Source organism: Pinus tabuliformis, chromosome 3_1 (assembly GCF_031772625.1).
Source record: "Pinus tabuliformis cultivar Carrire ecotype Pingquan chromosome 3_1, CPIR1, whole genome shotgun sequence".
NCBI classification, from domain to species: domain Eukaryota; kingdom Viridiplantae; phylum Streptophyta; class Pinopsida; order Pinales; family Pinaceae; genus Pinus; species Pinus tabuliformis.
The window spans coordinates 761,687,648-761,702,119 of record NC_142301.1 but is presented as its reverse complement, the minus strand read 5'-3'; the positions used below and the strand labels follow the sequence as shown (position 1 = coordinate 761,702,119).

General features: G+C 40.7%; 1 protein-coding gene across 1 annotated transcript; it reads right to left on the bottom strand.

The window, feature by feature from the left end:
• Nucleotides 1-4,340: 4,340 nt before the first annotated feature.
• LOC149189613 (protein CANDIDATE G PROTEIN-COUPLED RECEPTOR 7-like) lies at nt 4,341-6,241 on the bottom strand. Its single transcript, XM_089411858.1, has one exon. The coding sequence runs from the start codon at nt 5,506-5,508 to the stop codon at nt 4,630-4,632; it is 879 nt and encodes a 292-aa protein (XP_089267984.1). The 5' UTR covers nt 5,509-6,241; the 3' UTR covers nt 4,341-4,629.
• Nucleotides 6,242-14,472: the final 8,231 nt, after the last annotated feature.

Below are 14,472 nucleotides of genomic sequence, written 5' to 3'. Positions count from 1 at the left end.
CATGCAAAGTGCACAAACACACAACCATGCCCAATCCCATGATGTATGAAATTGGTGCACGTGGAAACAAACCGGCATGCAAAGTGCACAAACCAGGGACGAGGTAGACCAGACTCCCGGAGCATGGAATGATTACACAGCAATTAATGAAGGTTAAGTTAGATGATTCGTGGTCCTCATCACCAATGTGGAGTGTAGTGGGCAGCTCTATCAAAACTTTTGCACAGGTGATATGCCCTCTTAGGTGTGGGATATTTACAGCTCTGAATCTGGAGTAACGGGGATACCTCACCCCTCATTGGAGATTGCTGGGATTCTGCAGTGCACTCATCTCATCATGGCAGGCAGGGGGTGGCAGAGGTGCTATTATAGTTATCATGCAAATGGGCTGTCATCTCATCATGGCAGACAGGGGGTGGCAGAGATGTTATTATAGTTATGGCCCTGGGTCTCCATACCAGTTGTTTTTCCTGTTTTTATTTCAGTGGTGTCAATCTGCCAAGTCAGTGGGACAAAAATGGAAATTCTGTGGCTACAAAAACAATCCCCCAATCAGCATTTACAGGAGAAGGAGGTAGCAGCACGTTAGTTGTAGGCTCGTTGGCTACAGGCACTATTTGGCATGGCAGCTCCAGATGGGAAACTGGCAAAGCACACAGCAGCAAACAAAGAGGACGTGTTAGAGCTGCAACAATAGTTCATGGCCCTCAACTGTGCACTGACCAACTGACAGTGAAACTAATGACCACCATGAAGCAGACAATTGGAAGAACTTTAGGAAAAAGAAATGTGTTCTTCCAAGTCAGCAGTGGGTTTAGAGCCATCAGCTAACCGGAGTATGCTCCTCCCTGTTGAGTCCTATAGGTCTTAATGGTGCAGGAAATTCTGGATGAGGAAGAAATGTCCTCTGGTAGGAAGGTATATTAGCAAGTTCATATGAAAACAAAATGTTATAAAATTGGAGAGGTTTTTCCAGAGAATTTACATTTATAACTGCATGTAACTTTGGTCTTTTGTAATGGGTAGATGTTCGGGCTAAAAGCAAGCCATTGATAGGAAGGTTTATAAAATTATGCCTCTGCAGACACGAATTTGTAAGCCTGTTGTGTATGAAAACAGTTTCTTTTTGGTAATATAATCCACCAATTATTGTTAAAAAAATGATGACATTCTTTTGATATTTTCTATCTGATATATATCATATGTTAAAGGTTGGTATATTTATTTATTTTAATTTTTTTTGCTCGGTAATGAGAGCCTTTAGATTACTAGCACACCTAACCTATGGCTTGAGTAGCCACGACTCAAGGGCATTTAAGCTGTCAAAATCACTCGGGGATCGCACCTGATCTGGGCCACACCAGCTCTTAGCATGACTAGAGTTTCACCGCGATGTACCTTAACCGAACACCCTGTCACCATCTGCTCTACGCCTCACGGTGTACCTCAACCGAACACCCTGTCACCATCTGCTCTACGCCTCGTGGGCCATTTTAATATATTATTTGAGCAACATTATAATAATAATTTAATTTTTAAGATAATAATCTAATCAGATAATAAAGTGATTTGAGGTATTTTTGTTAGTGGGACAAGGGATTCCTTCTACATAGAAATCTGATCATTTTAGTTTATAGATGTGTACATACTCTATTCCCTCAAGATTTGAACCTATGACCACCGAGGAGGAAACACATGTTCTTAACTGTTAGGCCCACTCAAGCTAAGGACAAATTTATTTCCCGATACAATAGAATATATATAGAAGAAATAAAATAAAATAGCCCAAGCAGTGAGCTCAACTAATCGTGGCCAATGTTCTTGGGCATTTGGCTAGCTCTATGCCAACCGGTGCCAAATTCAAATCCCCAAAGTAAGGAAGCATTCTTGTGTTTTCTCATGAAGTTTTCCTTGGAAAAATATTGAAGAAAAAAATGCCACATAATCATAGCACTAAAATAAACGCCACATAGTTATCATCGCCTTCACATTATACAAGGGCATAATCAATTGGGTCTAACTTAGATAGTTAAGACGAGAAATATTATCACCTCCACCAATGTTCAAATCCCACTGCTGGCATGTGCTCTCTTCGTGAGCCAACTGTTGATTGGGCTCCTTCTGAGAGTTAATTGTTAGCCATTTCATTCTCACTTATGAGCTTGAAGATGGAACAAATTGTACCTAATAGAAAACATAGAAATTGACCATATAATTATAGTTAAACCCCAAATATAATGGTTCATAACAATCCTCGCAGAGTTAAGTATGTTAAAATACATAAAAAAAAAATTGTGAAATCACGGTTCAAGATTTATGGTCTAACCACCATACCAACTCAAATTTTTCTGAGGTTGGTTTCTAAAATTCCACCTACCCCAGAAATAGGGTCATAGAGGGTCATAGTATTGTGCAGTTTAGCCAAAGAATTCTTGATTTTGCTTAAAATTGTGGAGCTCCCTCCTAAAGAAGGCATGTGACTAATTTTTTCTAGTCTCCAGTACAAGTCACTAATTCACTACCCTTTCAAAAGAACCATCTTTGCCACCAAACGCAGCACCCACTCTAATTTCTTTTAAATCCTAAAAGTAGGCTGCTTTGGTAAAAGTGTGAGCTTATATTCACTAAAAATGAAAAAATGTATTTACCTTCTGTAGACAACAACTATTTTTTCCTACAGTTTGCCATTTTTAACCATGCCCAAACAATCAATTATTGCACAATAGTAACTCCTATGTGTTTCACTGAAGGTTAAACAAGGAAAAATGAGGATACTCATAATAGGCAAACGCAAAGTATAAACCTTCGTGACGGATATGTTCCCTGTTCAGCCTAACTGCCACATTATGGGCCCAGAATCCGGATGACATGGAGCTATGACGTCATATACTCTCTAATGGGGAGAGAGTTGATGCTTTTAATGTATCCACAGGAGAGACGCCTTTTTACTTTAAACAAACCCTTTTCTTGCTCATGAAATCATTCTTTGATTATAACATTTGCCAATATGTTGCTTGTGCATCACAGTTTAGGCTCTAACAAGACCTTCTAATTAGATAATTTAGAGCAGATGTGAAGACCGTCATAGAAGCCCACTGTATATACTAAAAAGATAAAACTCGCCAAATTTAGTTAAAAAACATTGTTTCTTCTCTGGCTAAAGACAGTTGATATAAATCGCCCATGAATCTGAATTTGCAGGAAGTTAGTTTTAAAAATTTGCCCACACCATAGATGTTAAAGTACATATCAGATTTGTAAACAAATATATGCATAGTAACCGGTTAAAAAAAATAAATTATATAAATTAAATTTCACAAATACCTTGATCTTACTCAGACAGAAATGACCAGGTGTTACAATTACAAAACATGTATGAAAAGAAACAGCTAGGATACCGTAGAAATACCTTAACAAAGAAATTATACATTCAGAACAGTTTCAATTCAAAATGGAATCGTTCCTTATCTATTAAGTTTCTAACACTATTACCGATGAAAATTATATCTGATCTTATAAAAAATAATGGGCCAGAAGGAGAAATTCCAGTGCTCACCAAAGAATCAGAATTAGTATTCAAAAGTAACATTCTAAAAACACACAAAGCCATTCGCTAGTTTTAAATCTAATTAAAAATGGGTGCAGTCTAATCATCCAGTTTAAAATGCTCTAGTTATGCTTTTGAAAGTTTATGTTATCTAATCTTAATAGGAAAACTTTTTTCAAGTTCCTATATTTTTATGAACAGGTTATGTTGACTAAAGAATATGTGAAACCTGAGTAGTAACCTTCTGCCACAGAACATTGGCTTAATCCCTTTTCCCAGATAAATTTTACATTTTTCGAGTCAGGGAAAGGATTGGGGGGCCTAGAACAGTACGCTCAGGATTTACAATTGGCCTCGATAATCAAGGGAGAATCTAAATGTGTAACCTAGCATGTTTTCAAATCTAAAGCATAAACATTCCTCATCGCATGTGTCGAAGCTTTCTGCTGAACCTTCTTATGCACCATGAACATGAACAAACCAAGCTTGTTAACTTATGCTGCAATGCTGCAATAGGCAAAGTGACATGACGGAATGCATAACAGACCCCCAATACGAAGGTGAAGTTAGAACCAACTTCCTCCATAAAAGTACTGCAACAAAACCCCCACCCCAACAAAATTAATAAACTAATAGACTCATCTCATCAGCAACTTCCTTTGCTAATGAAAGACATCGAATTGAACTACAAACTTACAAAGCCTTCCCATCCAAAAACATTGTCTTATAAATAACCCTTTACCATAAAGATACCAATCTAATATGTAATATTCCAGAGAAACACACAGCCAAATACACAACTTAAACTTTATAAAATTTGGGCGGATGAATTACCACCTTTCCGAGTTTAATCACTGAACATGCATACGAATTATCCTAGAGACATGCTTAAAATCTCAATCAAAGAAAAGCGTGTCGCAACAAGAGCAAAAAGCTGAATCACATCTGTTTAACTTTCACAGGTTCCTCACATTAGGTATACAGAACTTCTAAAATGTGAGCAGACTTAGTCAGATTTGAAAGGCTATTGCATCCTCGGAGTTTACGAGTGTCTAGCAAACATTGGCATCCAGACTTCTACATTAAAGCTCGAAATCTTCATCCTGAAGGGCTACCATCTGTGCTGCAGCCTCTTCTTCTTCATCATCAAGAACAAGGTAGGGGTTCTTGTCTACCGGTTGGAACTTGTAAAATGTGAATATATAGAAGGCAAGGCTTACAGCCTCTTCTGCACCATTGCTCACCCACCTGTACTTGTATGCCGTGATTGTTATGAGGGCGTAAACCACGATTCTGGTAAAATACAAATAGCTGACAACAACAATGTAAAATTGCCTGAAAAGGGTCAATTTTGCCAAGTTCCTAGCTGCCTTCCCATCAGTCTTGGATGCTTCACGGAGATTCTTGATCGACCAAACAATTGGAAAAATGATTGCACAACAGCAGATAATATCTATAAGCAAAAATGCCTGCTCCCATGTAAACCAATCTTTTGTAGAAGGTCCAGTCTCAGCGATAACTATGCTCGCAATGTTAGCAAAAACTTGCAATGGGATCACGATCATAAGAACATTTTTCTCTCTTTCCTGAAGATAAGGCTTCAAAAAGGACCAACCTGTACCTATGAGAACTATTACAGTGAAGAGCAGGATGCCCTTAAAAAACCCAAAGACATAGAAGGCAATATCCCATCCATGGGCAGTCCCTGTCCTCTTAACATACAATTTATCCTCGGCTACACAGATCAGATTCAGTGCTTTGAACAGGAGCAATGCACACATAAGAACATGGATTCTATGCACCGTGGCCCTCTGTTTTACACAGACATAAATCCAAACCCCAAGGAAAATTGCATACAAAACAAAGAAACAAAAGTAAAGTGAGGGCAATTGGGTCTGACCTGCAGGAAGGAAATCCTTCACATTGCCCTCCAAGTTGTACATTTTGGTGTGGACATTCATTGAAACTCTGTACTGAGTATGACAATTTGCAAAAAAGAGACTATACTCATTGGCATCTACAACAGGGTATGAGTTATTATATGTATTGTCTGCATGCAGCTCCTTGAAGTTGAACAGTGGTGTGATGTAATGACTGTCGAGGACACAATAATTGGGATTCTCCTCCAATTCTACCAGAACCTACACCAAAGATTCATCTGATAATAAGAAAAAACCCATCGTGGAGAGATCCGGATCAGGGCCTTGCAGTGTGCTCGCCCATGCCACATCTTTTACAAAGATTTCAACATGCCCCGTGTGAGTGAACCCAAATTTTTCAAACATAATCATGGCTCTAGAATCTGAATCTATTCTGGAGTCCCTGATCTCCGCAGAGAAAATGGGTAGGATGGCAATCCAAATTGCTGCTATGACCTGAACATAGATGCACAACACAGTGGGGAATTTGAGGTTTCCCATGGTTGGAACACCCAATTCCGGACCCAGATCTAAGTGTTTGAGAAAAAACCCACAAGGAATCAAGACTTATGGAACATTCCGAAGCCAGCTGAAGGCATGGTAATTGTTAAACTGCAGGTAAGCGAGTCATAGAGAAAGCAATAGGAATCCCACACTGTTCAATTGTTCACAAGGGAAAAAGGGTTGTGAATTTTCTCGGCTAGGGTTTATAAACGATAACATTCCAACTAACCCACCTCTTACTTCGACTCCAATCATGCATCGGGAATCCATCGGTCCACACGGACTTTGAATATTGTGAATTCGTACATGTTTTTTCTTCGTATACCATGATTTTTGTATCTTGTACCAGCCGGGTTAAAACCCAACCCCAAATTCTTACTAGCCTTGAAGTTTTCACCCGGATTTGGATTCGTTTCCATACTTCACCATAAGTGGGCATTCCACATTTTATGGCAAACTTTCCATCAGGCAGGCATGAATTAATAATGAGTTTTTAACGTATATTGCGTGATAAATGAGTTTTTATTGTCCAGGCCTTTAAAGAGAAGTGACGCATTTTGATGAAAGTTTACTCATTAAAAAAAATCTTTTATAATAAATTAAATTATATATAAGGTTGAGATTAACGGGTATTCTATAATGGATAGAAAAAAAGAAATTATTTTAACATCTATGAGCCTAAAGATAGTCTATGGGACAGATTGCATCTTGCGTGATGTATTCAGCTATTTTTCTATGAAGCTTCAAAATAAATGCTTCCAGCTTCTCGACAACCCTTCGTTAAATAGATTATCCCAAGAGCTAGCTGCCAGCTTATTTGCATAATTTTCTTTGTTGTCTTTGAAGGCCTCACAGTCTAAAATGAAATGTTTTTCTGTTTCCATTTTTCCGGAAGAACAAAAAATGCATACTCTTTCCTCCCACACTTCCTTTGGCCTTTTCCAACTCCTTGTGTTTGTAATGGTTTTTGTCAAATCAATTTTTCTAATTAATTTTAATTATAATTTTATGGAGATTTTTAAAAACTTGAGTTTAAGTTGTTTAATAAAATTCCAGTGTTCCAAGGTTTTTCGGGTGTTGAATTTGTTTATGCATTCAAAATGTATTTTAAATAACAAAAAATCACAATCTTGCTTAAAATTGTATCACTGGATTCTCGTGACAAAAGTCATTTCATCTATAAGTTAGACTATGTCATAGTACAAAGGTCATTTCGTCTATAAGTTAGACTATGTCATAGTTTTCTTTGTTTAAGTGGGGTTTAGTTTCCATCAGGCCTCGAATCTAATTTTCACTGGGAAGGGTTGAGGATAAAAGCCACTCTTGGGGAAATTAAACTATCCCAAGGGGCATCAAAACTCCACTGAGCTTCGTAGAATCTTGGTGAAAACATCCCACTAGTAGGTAGAACACAATCTCGTGATGTTAGGGTCCCACCCTAACCCCCTTATTTATGTCATGGGATCACGTCATAGTCAAGAGTCAATAAAGCCCATATTAATATTTGTAAATGGTTAACCCGCAATTAATGACGGGACCACAGTTAGTTGCAAATGGGCCGTAGTATTAGATAGATGGTATTAATAAAACCCATGGTATTGGCCCGTGGTATTACATGTATAAGTCATATATAAAGGATAGAGACTCCCTGCAAGGAGCATCGTGTCTTATTTTGTAGTCGAGCTCTGCTCTATTGGAGGTTGCCCCCTCGAAGAGGCAAGTGAACATTACTCTCTGAATAATAAAATCATTGCTATTCTGTGTTCTGGGTATCTTTTCTTCGCATATTCTATATTTGGGTATCATTTTGCAGGTTAAGAGCATAACAAGTGGTATCAAAGCACTTTCCAGGGCCGGTGGGATCTCCAATTCTTAGCAAAAAAAAAATTCAGCTAGAGACGTGTTCCGGCGTCTTTAAACCACGGGATCTGTCGTTGAGCGCATAAACCTACGGATTTGGGGAGGCATGCACGCAGGAAATACAAGAGGTGGTCAGGTCTGTTGGACTCCCTTGTAACCCCTGTTAGCTACCTATACCAATAGGTTTCATATTTCATGATTGGCTATGAAAGGGCCAAATATGCTCTGCTTTGATGATTCAAAGATCACATATTTCCAAGAGAATCCAATCTATGCTTATAGCTTGGTATGGACTTAAAATTTTGATGGATGGTCCAACAGTCTAATCTGGATCATTCCATGATTTAAATTTGCAGTTGTAGATTAGAGAAGAAAGTCTATCCAAACTGTTTAATCTTGGCAGACAAGTAGTTCAGGTAGAGAAGAAAAGGCTCCCAACAGCTTAATCTGGGACCTTGGAAGAAATAAGGGTAGAAGTAGATAGAAAAAACAAAAGAAAAAGCCAAAGAAAAGAAAAGGCAAGTAAGGGTCTGCAAGTCCAAGTGCACCCTCCAAGAAGAAATAAAAAATGCTAGGCAAGTAGCTGGGTAAGTAGTTGGGGTTGCAGAAAGGTTATCTTTACCATTGCAGATGTGTTAACTGTGTTTACCAAAGCAAAGTCAATCAATTGACAAGGTGTTCTTCTTCATCAAGTTGCAGCAGGAAGCATGACTAACCTCCCTCCCTCCCCCTTCCATTTCATTACTAACATCCCCCCATCAGCTGAGATTCATGGAAGAAGATTATGGTTTCATGGTGGTTCTTGTTCATTCAAAAGCCACATTTCTTGTGTAAAAATCTTTTCATTTTGATCTACTCTTTAAGCCAAGTGTTTTACAAACAAACTTAGTGTTTTCCCCCTTCATCTACCCCCCCCATCCATATTAACTCTAACTTTACTATATAAATCCCCTATATCACCTTTCCCCTACTAATATTAAACACCATGGTGTATAAACCCCAAATTTTGTATAAATACCCCTCCCCTTGGCACTATAGCCAATAAGTCCTATGTCAGGGATCAAAGTGACATCTGGCCACTTGGATGAACCTATACCTCATCTCCCCCCTTGCTTCAAAGTCATTCCACTCATCAAACCATTATTTGCAAAGGAAAACCCTATACAAGCCCCTTTTGCCCATGACCCCTTTGAAATCATAAAAAATCCAAAAAACCCACTTCTGCCGCTTAAACCAAAGTCTCGGCGCATATATTTGTTTTTTTTCAAAATACATTGAAAACCTTACTAAAACACTATGCCCCGATGATCCTCCGCCTAAGCGCGCATCCCGAAAATAACTATTAAATAATGTCGCGCCTTTGCCATATCCACTATGCATGTCATCGACCCGACCGCCGTCCGATCGGAGCTTGAACATCCAACGGCTCTTATCACATCGGAGCAGCTCCGACGTCCGTTGTTTACCCGCCATATCTACCGATCACATCACTTCCCCGACAGCCGTTGGATCGGGCCCTCCAGATCTGACGGTCATCGTTGATATCGGAGCGGGTCTCACATCCGACGGATATCTTCCGATGTCCGTAAAAAGGTTACGTCACTCGGCAGCCACGCGTCTCCGCCACAGCTCATCGGAGGTACGTCTGACAGATTCCCCCCCGTACCATAAGCGGTGCGATATGAAACCGCTGGCTGTTTCCGGTTTCGGCTATTCCACCTATACTACGTCACCTCCACATCATCCCACGTCACTGCCACCATGCCGTCACGTCAACCGTCGCGCCCGACCATCTGCCGATCTGTCCTGCCACTTCACCATCCCCGTGGTCCAATCAGAGCCCGCCACCTCACCGATGACGTCAGCCGACCCTGACCCCACCTATGACATCATGTTGACGTCAGCAGAAAAACGCGCCAAAGTCCAAAAAAACCAATATTATGGCGAAATTTCGTGTTTTTCCCATTTTCTCACAATAGACTTTGTTGCACCTGCATGCGATTTTCACGTCCAAAGTCCGCCAACCTGCAGAACCTGACCAGGAGACCGGCGGCGCGCCATTCCACTGTCATTCGTGACCATTGCCTACTCCTCACCAGGTATTTTCCGCTATAAATCCTTCACGTACCTGCTTTGTCTGTTATTTCCTCAAAAGAGCTTATAACAGAAAAAAACTCTTGAATTCACCGGCAGAAATCCTTGCACCTGCCCCTTTGACAGTTGTGAACTCGAACAAAACTAGCCGAGCCTTGTTTACCTGCATTTTTCATTGAAAAACCAAGCTCTGTCTGCGCAATCGCGGCAGACTCATTCAAACCAAATTCAACTACTGAGAGAGACAGAGTGAGGCCAAACATTTGTCCTATTTTGCACTGCAAATAGTATTTCAATTGCTATTTACTAGAACTTCTCTCTGTTCCTGATAATTTCACCTCCCTGGTAAAGAGACATTCCTCTGTACTGTCCTGCTCAATTAAAACCACTTTGCACTCAATTCAAAATCCTCTTGTGCAATGGAGACACCTGTAGTACTAAATGTTCAGCCTCTGAATGCCCCTCAAAGGAACTTGAAATGGCAAGCCTTGGCAGATATGGATTACCAAATTACAGAAGAAATGCTTATGAGCAGCAAATTCCACATTCATCTGTTGAATGAGTTGAAAGCCAAGCATGAAAATGGGACAGATATATTGGGCTTATGGGACTCTTTCCTCCCTATTTTCAAGCTCCCTCAGGTCAACCAGTTCCCTGAACTAATCCACCTGTGTGCTGAACATTATGATGTTTCTCAGAGGGCTGTTGTTGACCCATCTGGTTCAGTACTTTTCTATGTTACCCCTCAAGCTATCAGAGACATGCTTTGCTTCAACCCTCAGAAGAAGTTGGTCCCTTTGTCACTAGTGAACCTGATAAAACAAGGGGATAAACTGACAGATGCTCAAATTATCAAACTTAATCAATTATACATTAACTCTGACATTGTGATGTACCCTCCAATTGTTTATGTATATCTCAATGAGCTGGGCAGAGACCTTGCAGATATGATTTCTCCCATCTTGGGATATAGTTCAATTGAGCATATTGATGCAACTGTGCTGGTAATGATGCTTATGTTCGCTCCTGGCAAGTCACCAATCTGCTATGACTATGCCACCTACATATCAGACAAGATTCATGAGCAATTGATGAATTTGAGGAGAGATAGGATGTTCAGATACACCTCCTACATTTACCATCTGATCTTGTACCATCAACATGAGAAATTTCATTTTTCAATCAAAAGAATGGATGCCCAAGGCAATCCCAGATCAGTGGTCTATTGGTCTTCTGTCTTCCACACTAGACCTGAGTCTCCATACACTTACTGTGAATTCATGGATCTGTTCATCCATCCAGCTATGGCAATGCTGATGAGCTCACCTCCTCCGAGACTCACTGATGACATGCAGAGAATTCTTCAGCTGTCCAAAGCTTACAGCATTGGGGATTGGTACTTCTACCAAAACCACACTGTCATCAGGATATATGGGTGTGATTTACCTCCATTCAGATTACCTAAGTATGTGCCTATGAGGCTATTTGCCCTAGAGTACTTTAGGCAATTTGGCAGAGTTGATGTGCTTCACTTTTCAGGAAAAGGCAAAAAAGCACAGTTGAAGGTGAAAAGCCAACTTGGCCATTTTATCTATAACGAGAGGGAGCAAGGATGGAGGGAAGCAGAGAGAATGCTTGAGGCCCTTGGCCTGCAAACCAGTTTCCTATGGGCTCCCTATGACCCTAATCATTTTATAATTATGAGGAGGCTCAAATATAAGTTATCTGCCTATGATCACCATAGTATCCCTCACATTGAAAAATATGCAAACCAAGACAAATGGAGGAGAGGGACCTTAGAAGAGCCCATGTCACAGGAAGAGCTAAACAAGAGGGCACTAAGGAATCTAAGGAAGATGGCTGACCTTGAACTTTGTTCACAGGTATTCACACTTCCAAGCACACAAGCGGGAGCAACTGCATCCTCCTCAACTGCCAAACAGCAAACTACCAAGGCCACTGAAAATATATCCAGCAAAGGCAAAGAAAAGGAAATGGAGACAGAGCAACCACATCAAGAGAAGGAGTAGTCACCTCCAGTGACTCAAGAGCAGGCAGATAAAGAAAAGCAGCAGCAGGCAGAGCAACAACAGCAACAAGGATTGCAGCAAGAAGAAGGGCAACATGACAAACAACAGCCCTTACAGCAGGAAAGAGTAATTGATACTCCAACTTCCACTGAGCAACAGGCTCAGAACATAGTGCCTCCTAGGCCAGAAGTCACCACTGATGCCTCGGTCCTCCAAACTCCACAAAAGGAGGACTTAAGCAGAAAAAGGGATAGAGAAACTCCTCTGACTTCATCTATCAACCAGGGAGAGAAAAGACAAAGATTGAATGACTTTTCGGAGGATGACATAGCAATAAGACAAGCATTGGGCATGGGCCCACCCAGCAGAGAAGCTTCAGCAAGTTCCTTCCAGCAGGAACAGGACAGGACTATGGGAGGGGAGGTCAGCTCCTCCAGCCAGCAAAAAGAAGGACAAGTAAGCATCAAACAACAATTTATAGACATCAAAAGGAGGAGTGATCCTATCAAAATACAGCTGTACAATCATCTGTTAAACATGGCTCCCACCAATCAGCAAAGACTTATGTCTGCCTTTGATGTAAGTGAAGGCAAAATGATCATGAGTCATTTTATGCCCACAGCACTGCATCCCCAATCTGCCTCAGATTACCTCAGGACCAACCTGGAGGTCCTGGCCAAAGACATACACCCAATGGATAAAATTGAACTGCACAAACAGACTGGTGAGATGGTGTATGCCTCCTTGGCAGACGAAACATTAGAAAATTACAAACTAAAGAGCAGCCTTAATGCCACAGCCTCTCAACTGGAATTGGAGAGGGCATCATCCCAGGCGAAGGACAACAGAATAAGGTCCTTGGAGGACATAATCATTGAAATTGGGCATGATCCCAAAGATATTTCAGGAATACAGGAAATCTTGAAGTTGAGGGATGCTGACATGGCTGCCTTGAGGAAGAAAATCAAACTCCCAGCTACCATTCACCCTCAGACAGATGAGGTAGCCCAACAAAGGCATGAGCAGGATACCACAGATTTGTTGATTTCCATTTATAAACAGCTTGTTCAGGCTCAAGAGAAATTGGGAGAATCTGAGGCTACACAAGCGGCCCTGCAAGCAGCATTGAAACAAAGAGAAGAGGGTCAGACCTCTCAGCCTCCTCCTCAGATCATCAATCTTGAGGAAACTGCTCCTATCACTGCTCCTCCTCCTCAACAGACTGAACAGACAGCAACATCTACTTCAGCAGCGCCAACAACTACAGAGCAGGCCCAAAGCCTGGATATGCAAAAGCTGAAGAATGAAATCCAAATCCTGGAAGCTCAAATGACAGAGTTAAATGAGACCAGGGAAAAGTTAGCCAAAGTCAATGACAGGCATGATAAATCAAAGAGAGAAGTGGCAGAAAAGAGCAGGGAAATCAAAGCCCTTAAAGACAAGATCAAAGAGCTAGAGAATGAGCTCAAGTTGGATAAGGTGGTGGCTGAGCTTAAAATAGTGCTGTGGGCTAACATTGGTAAATCTATCAATGAGCAATGGCAATATATTGAAACTATCCATGAGCAATTAGAGCTCATCCCAAAGGCACAGAAGGAGGTTCACAGATCAAGAGCTTTATTGAGCAATATGCCTGAAGTGGCCACCAGAATGATCAATGTACTTAACCATAAAACAAGTTCTCAGTTAGCTACCATGGGAATTACAAACAGAACTGAGACTATCCAAATGGTCAAAAGGGTTCTCACACTGAGAAACTTAGTGCAGACATTGGAAAGAAGAACTCAGGATATGCAGACTGAGGTGAACAGGTTTTTGGAAAAGTTTCAGGTGTTAGAAAGCAGAGGGCTCCCTGGCTTACTGAACAGCGCAGGGAGATTGTTCACACATGACCAGTATGCTAAAAGGGTCAACACATTTGCCACTAGTCAGATCAATGAGAAGCCCAACACCTCAGAGGAAACAGGGCCAGCCACGGGACAGACTCTCTATAACAGAGTAGAGAATCTATTTTTTATAATGAATGAGATCAATCACCTGTTTGGGGTGGCTCCCAATTTCTACAAGTATACAGAGGCAGAGGAGACAATGGATGCCATTCTCAGGCATCAACTCCCTACGCAAGACTGGTGGACAAATGCAATACAGAAGATTTTGTAGACAGGGAGCCACTCACCAATTTTTGTTTCTTAAAAAATATCAGTTGTCATGCAGAGCACAGTTTAACAAAATCAGCATGCATTGTGGATTAAAGCTGAGCCAACTCAGTAGATGTATCGGCCAACAAAGCAGAAATAGAAAACTACAGGTGGCAGGGCCGAGAAAATACAGCGCAGCAAGAAATAAAGACACATTATTCAGCGTTAAAGCAAAACGGCTCAACCGACTCAATGACCTCCAAAGGTCAAATTATCCTCTGACAGACATAAAGAGCATTTATGCTGCATTCAAAGTTGTAATAACTTCTTTTCTACTTTCTGTACGAATTTATGAAGATATTTTCTCTCTCAGATGACTC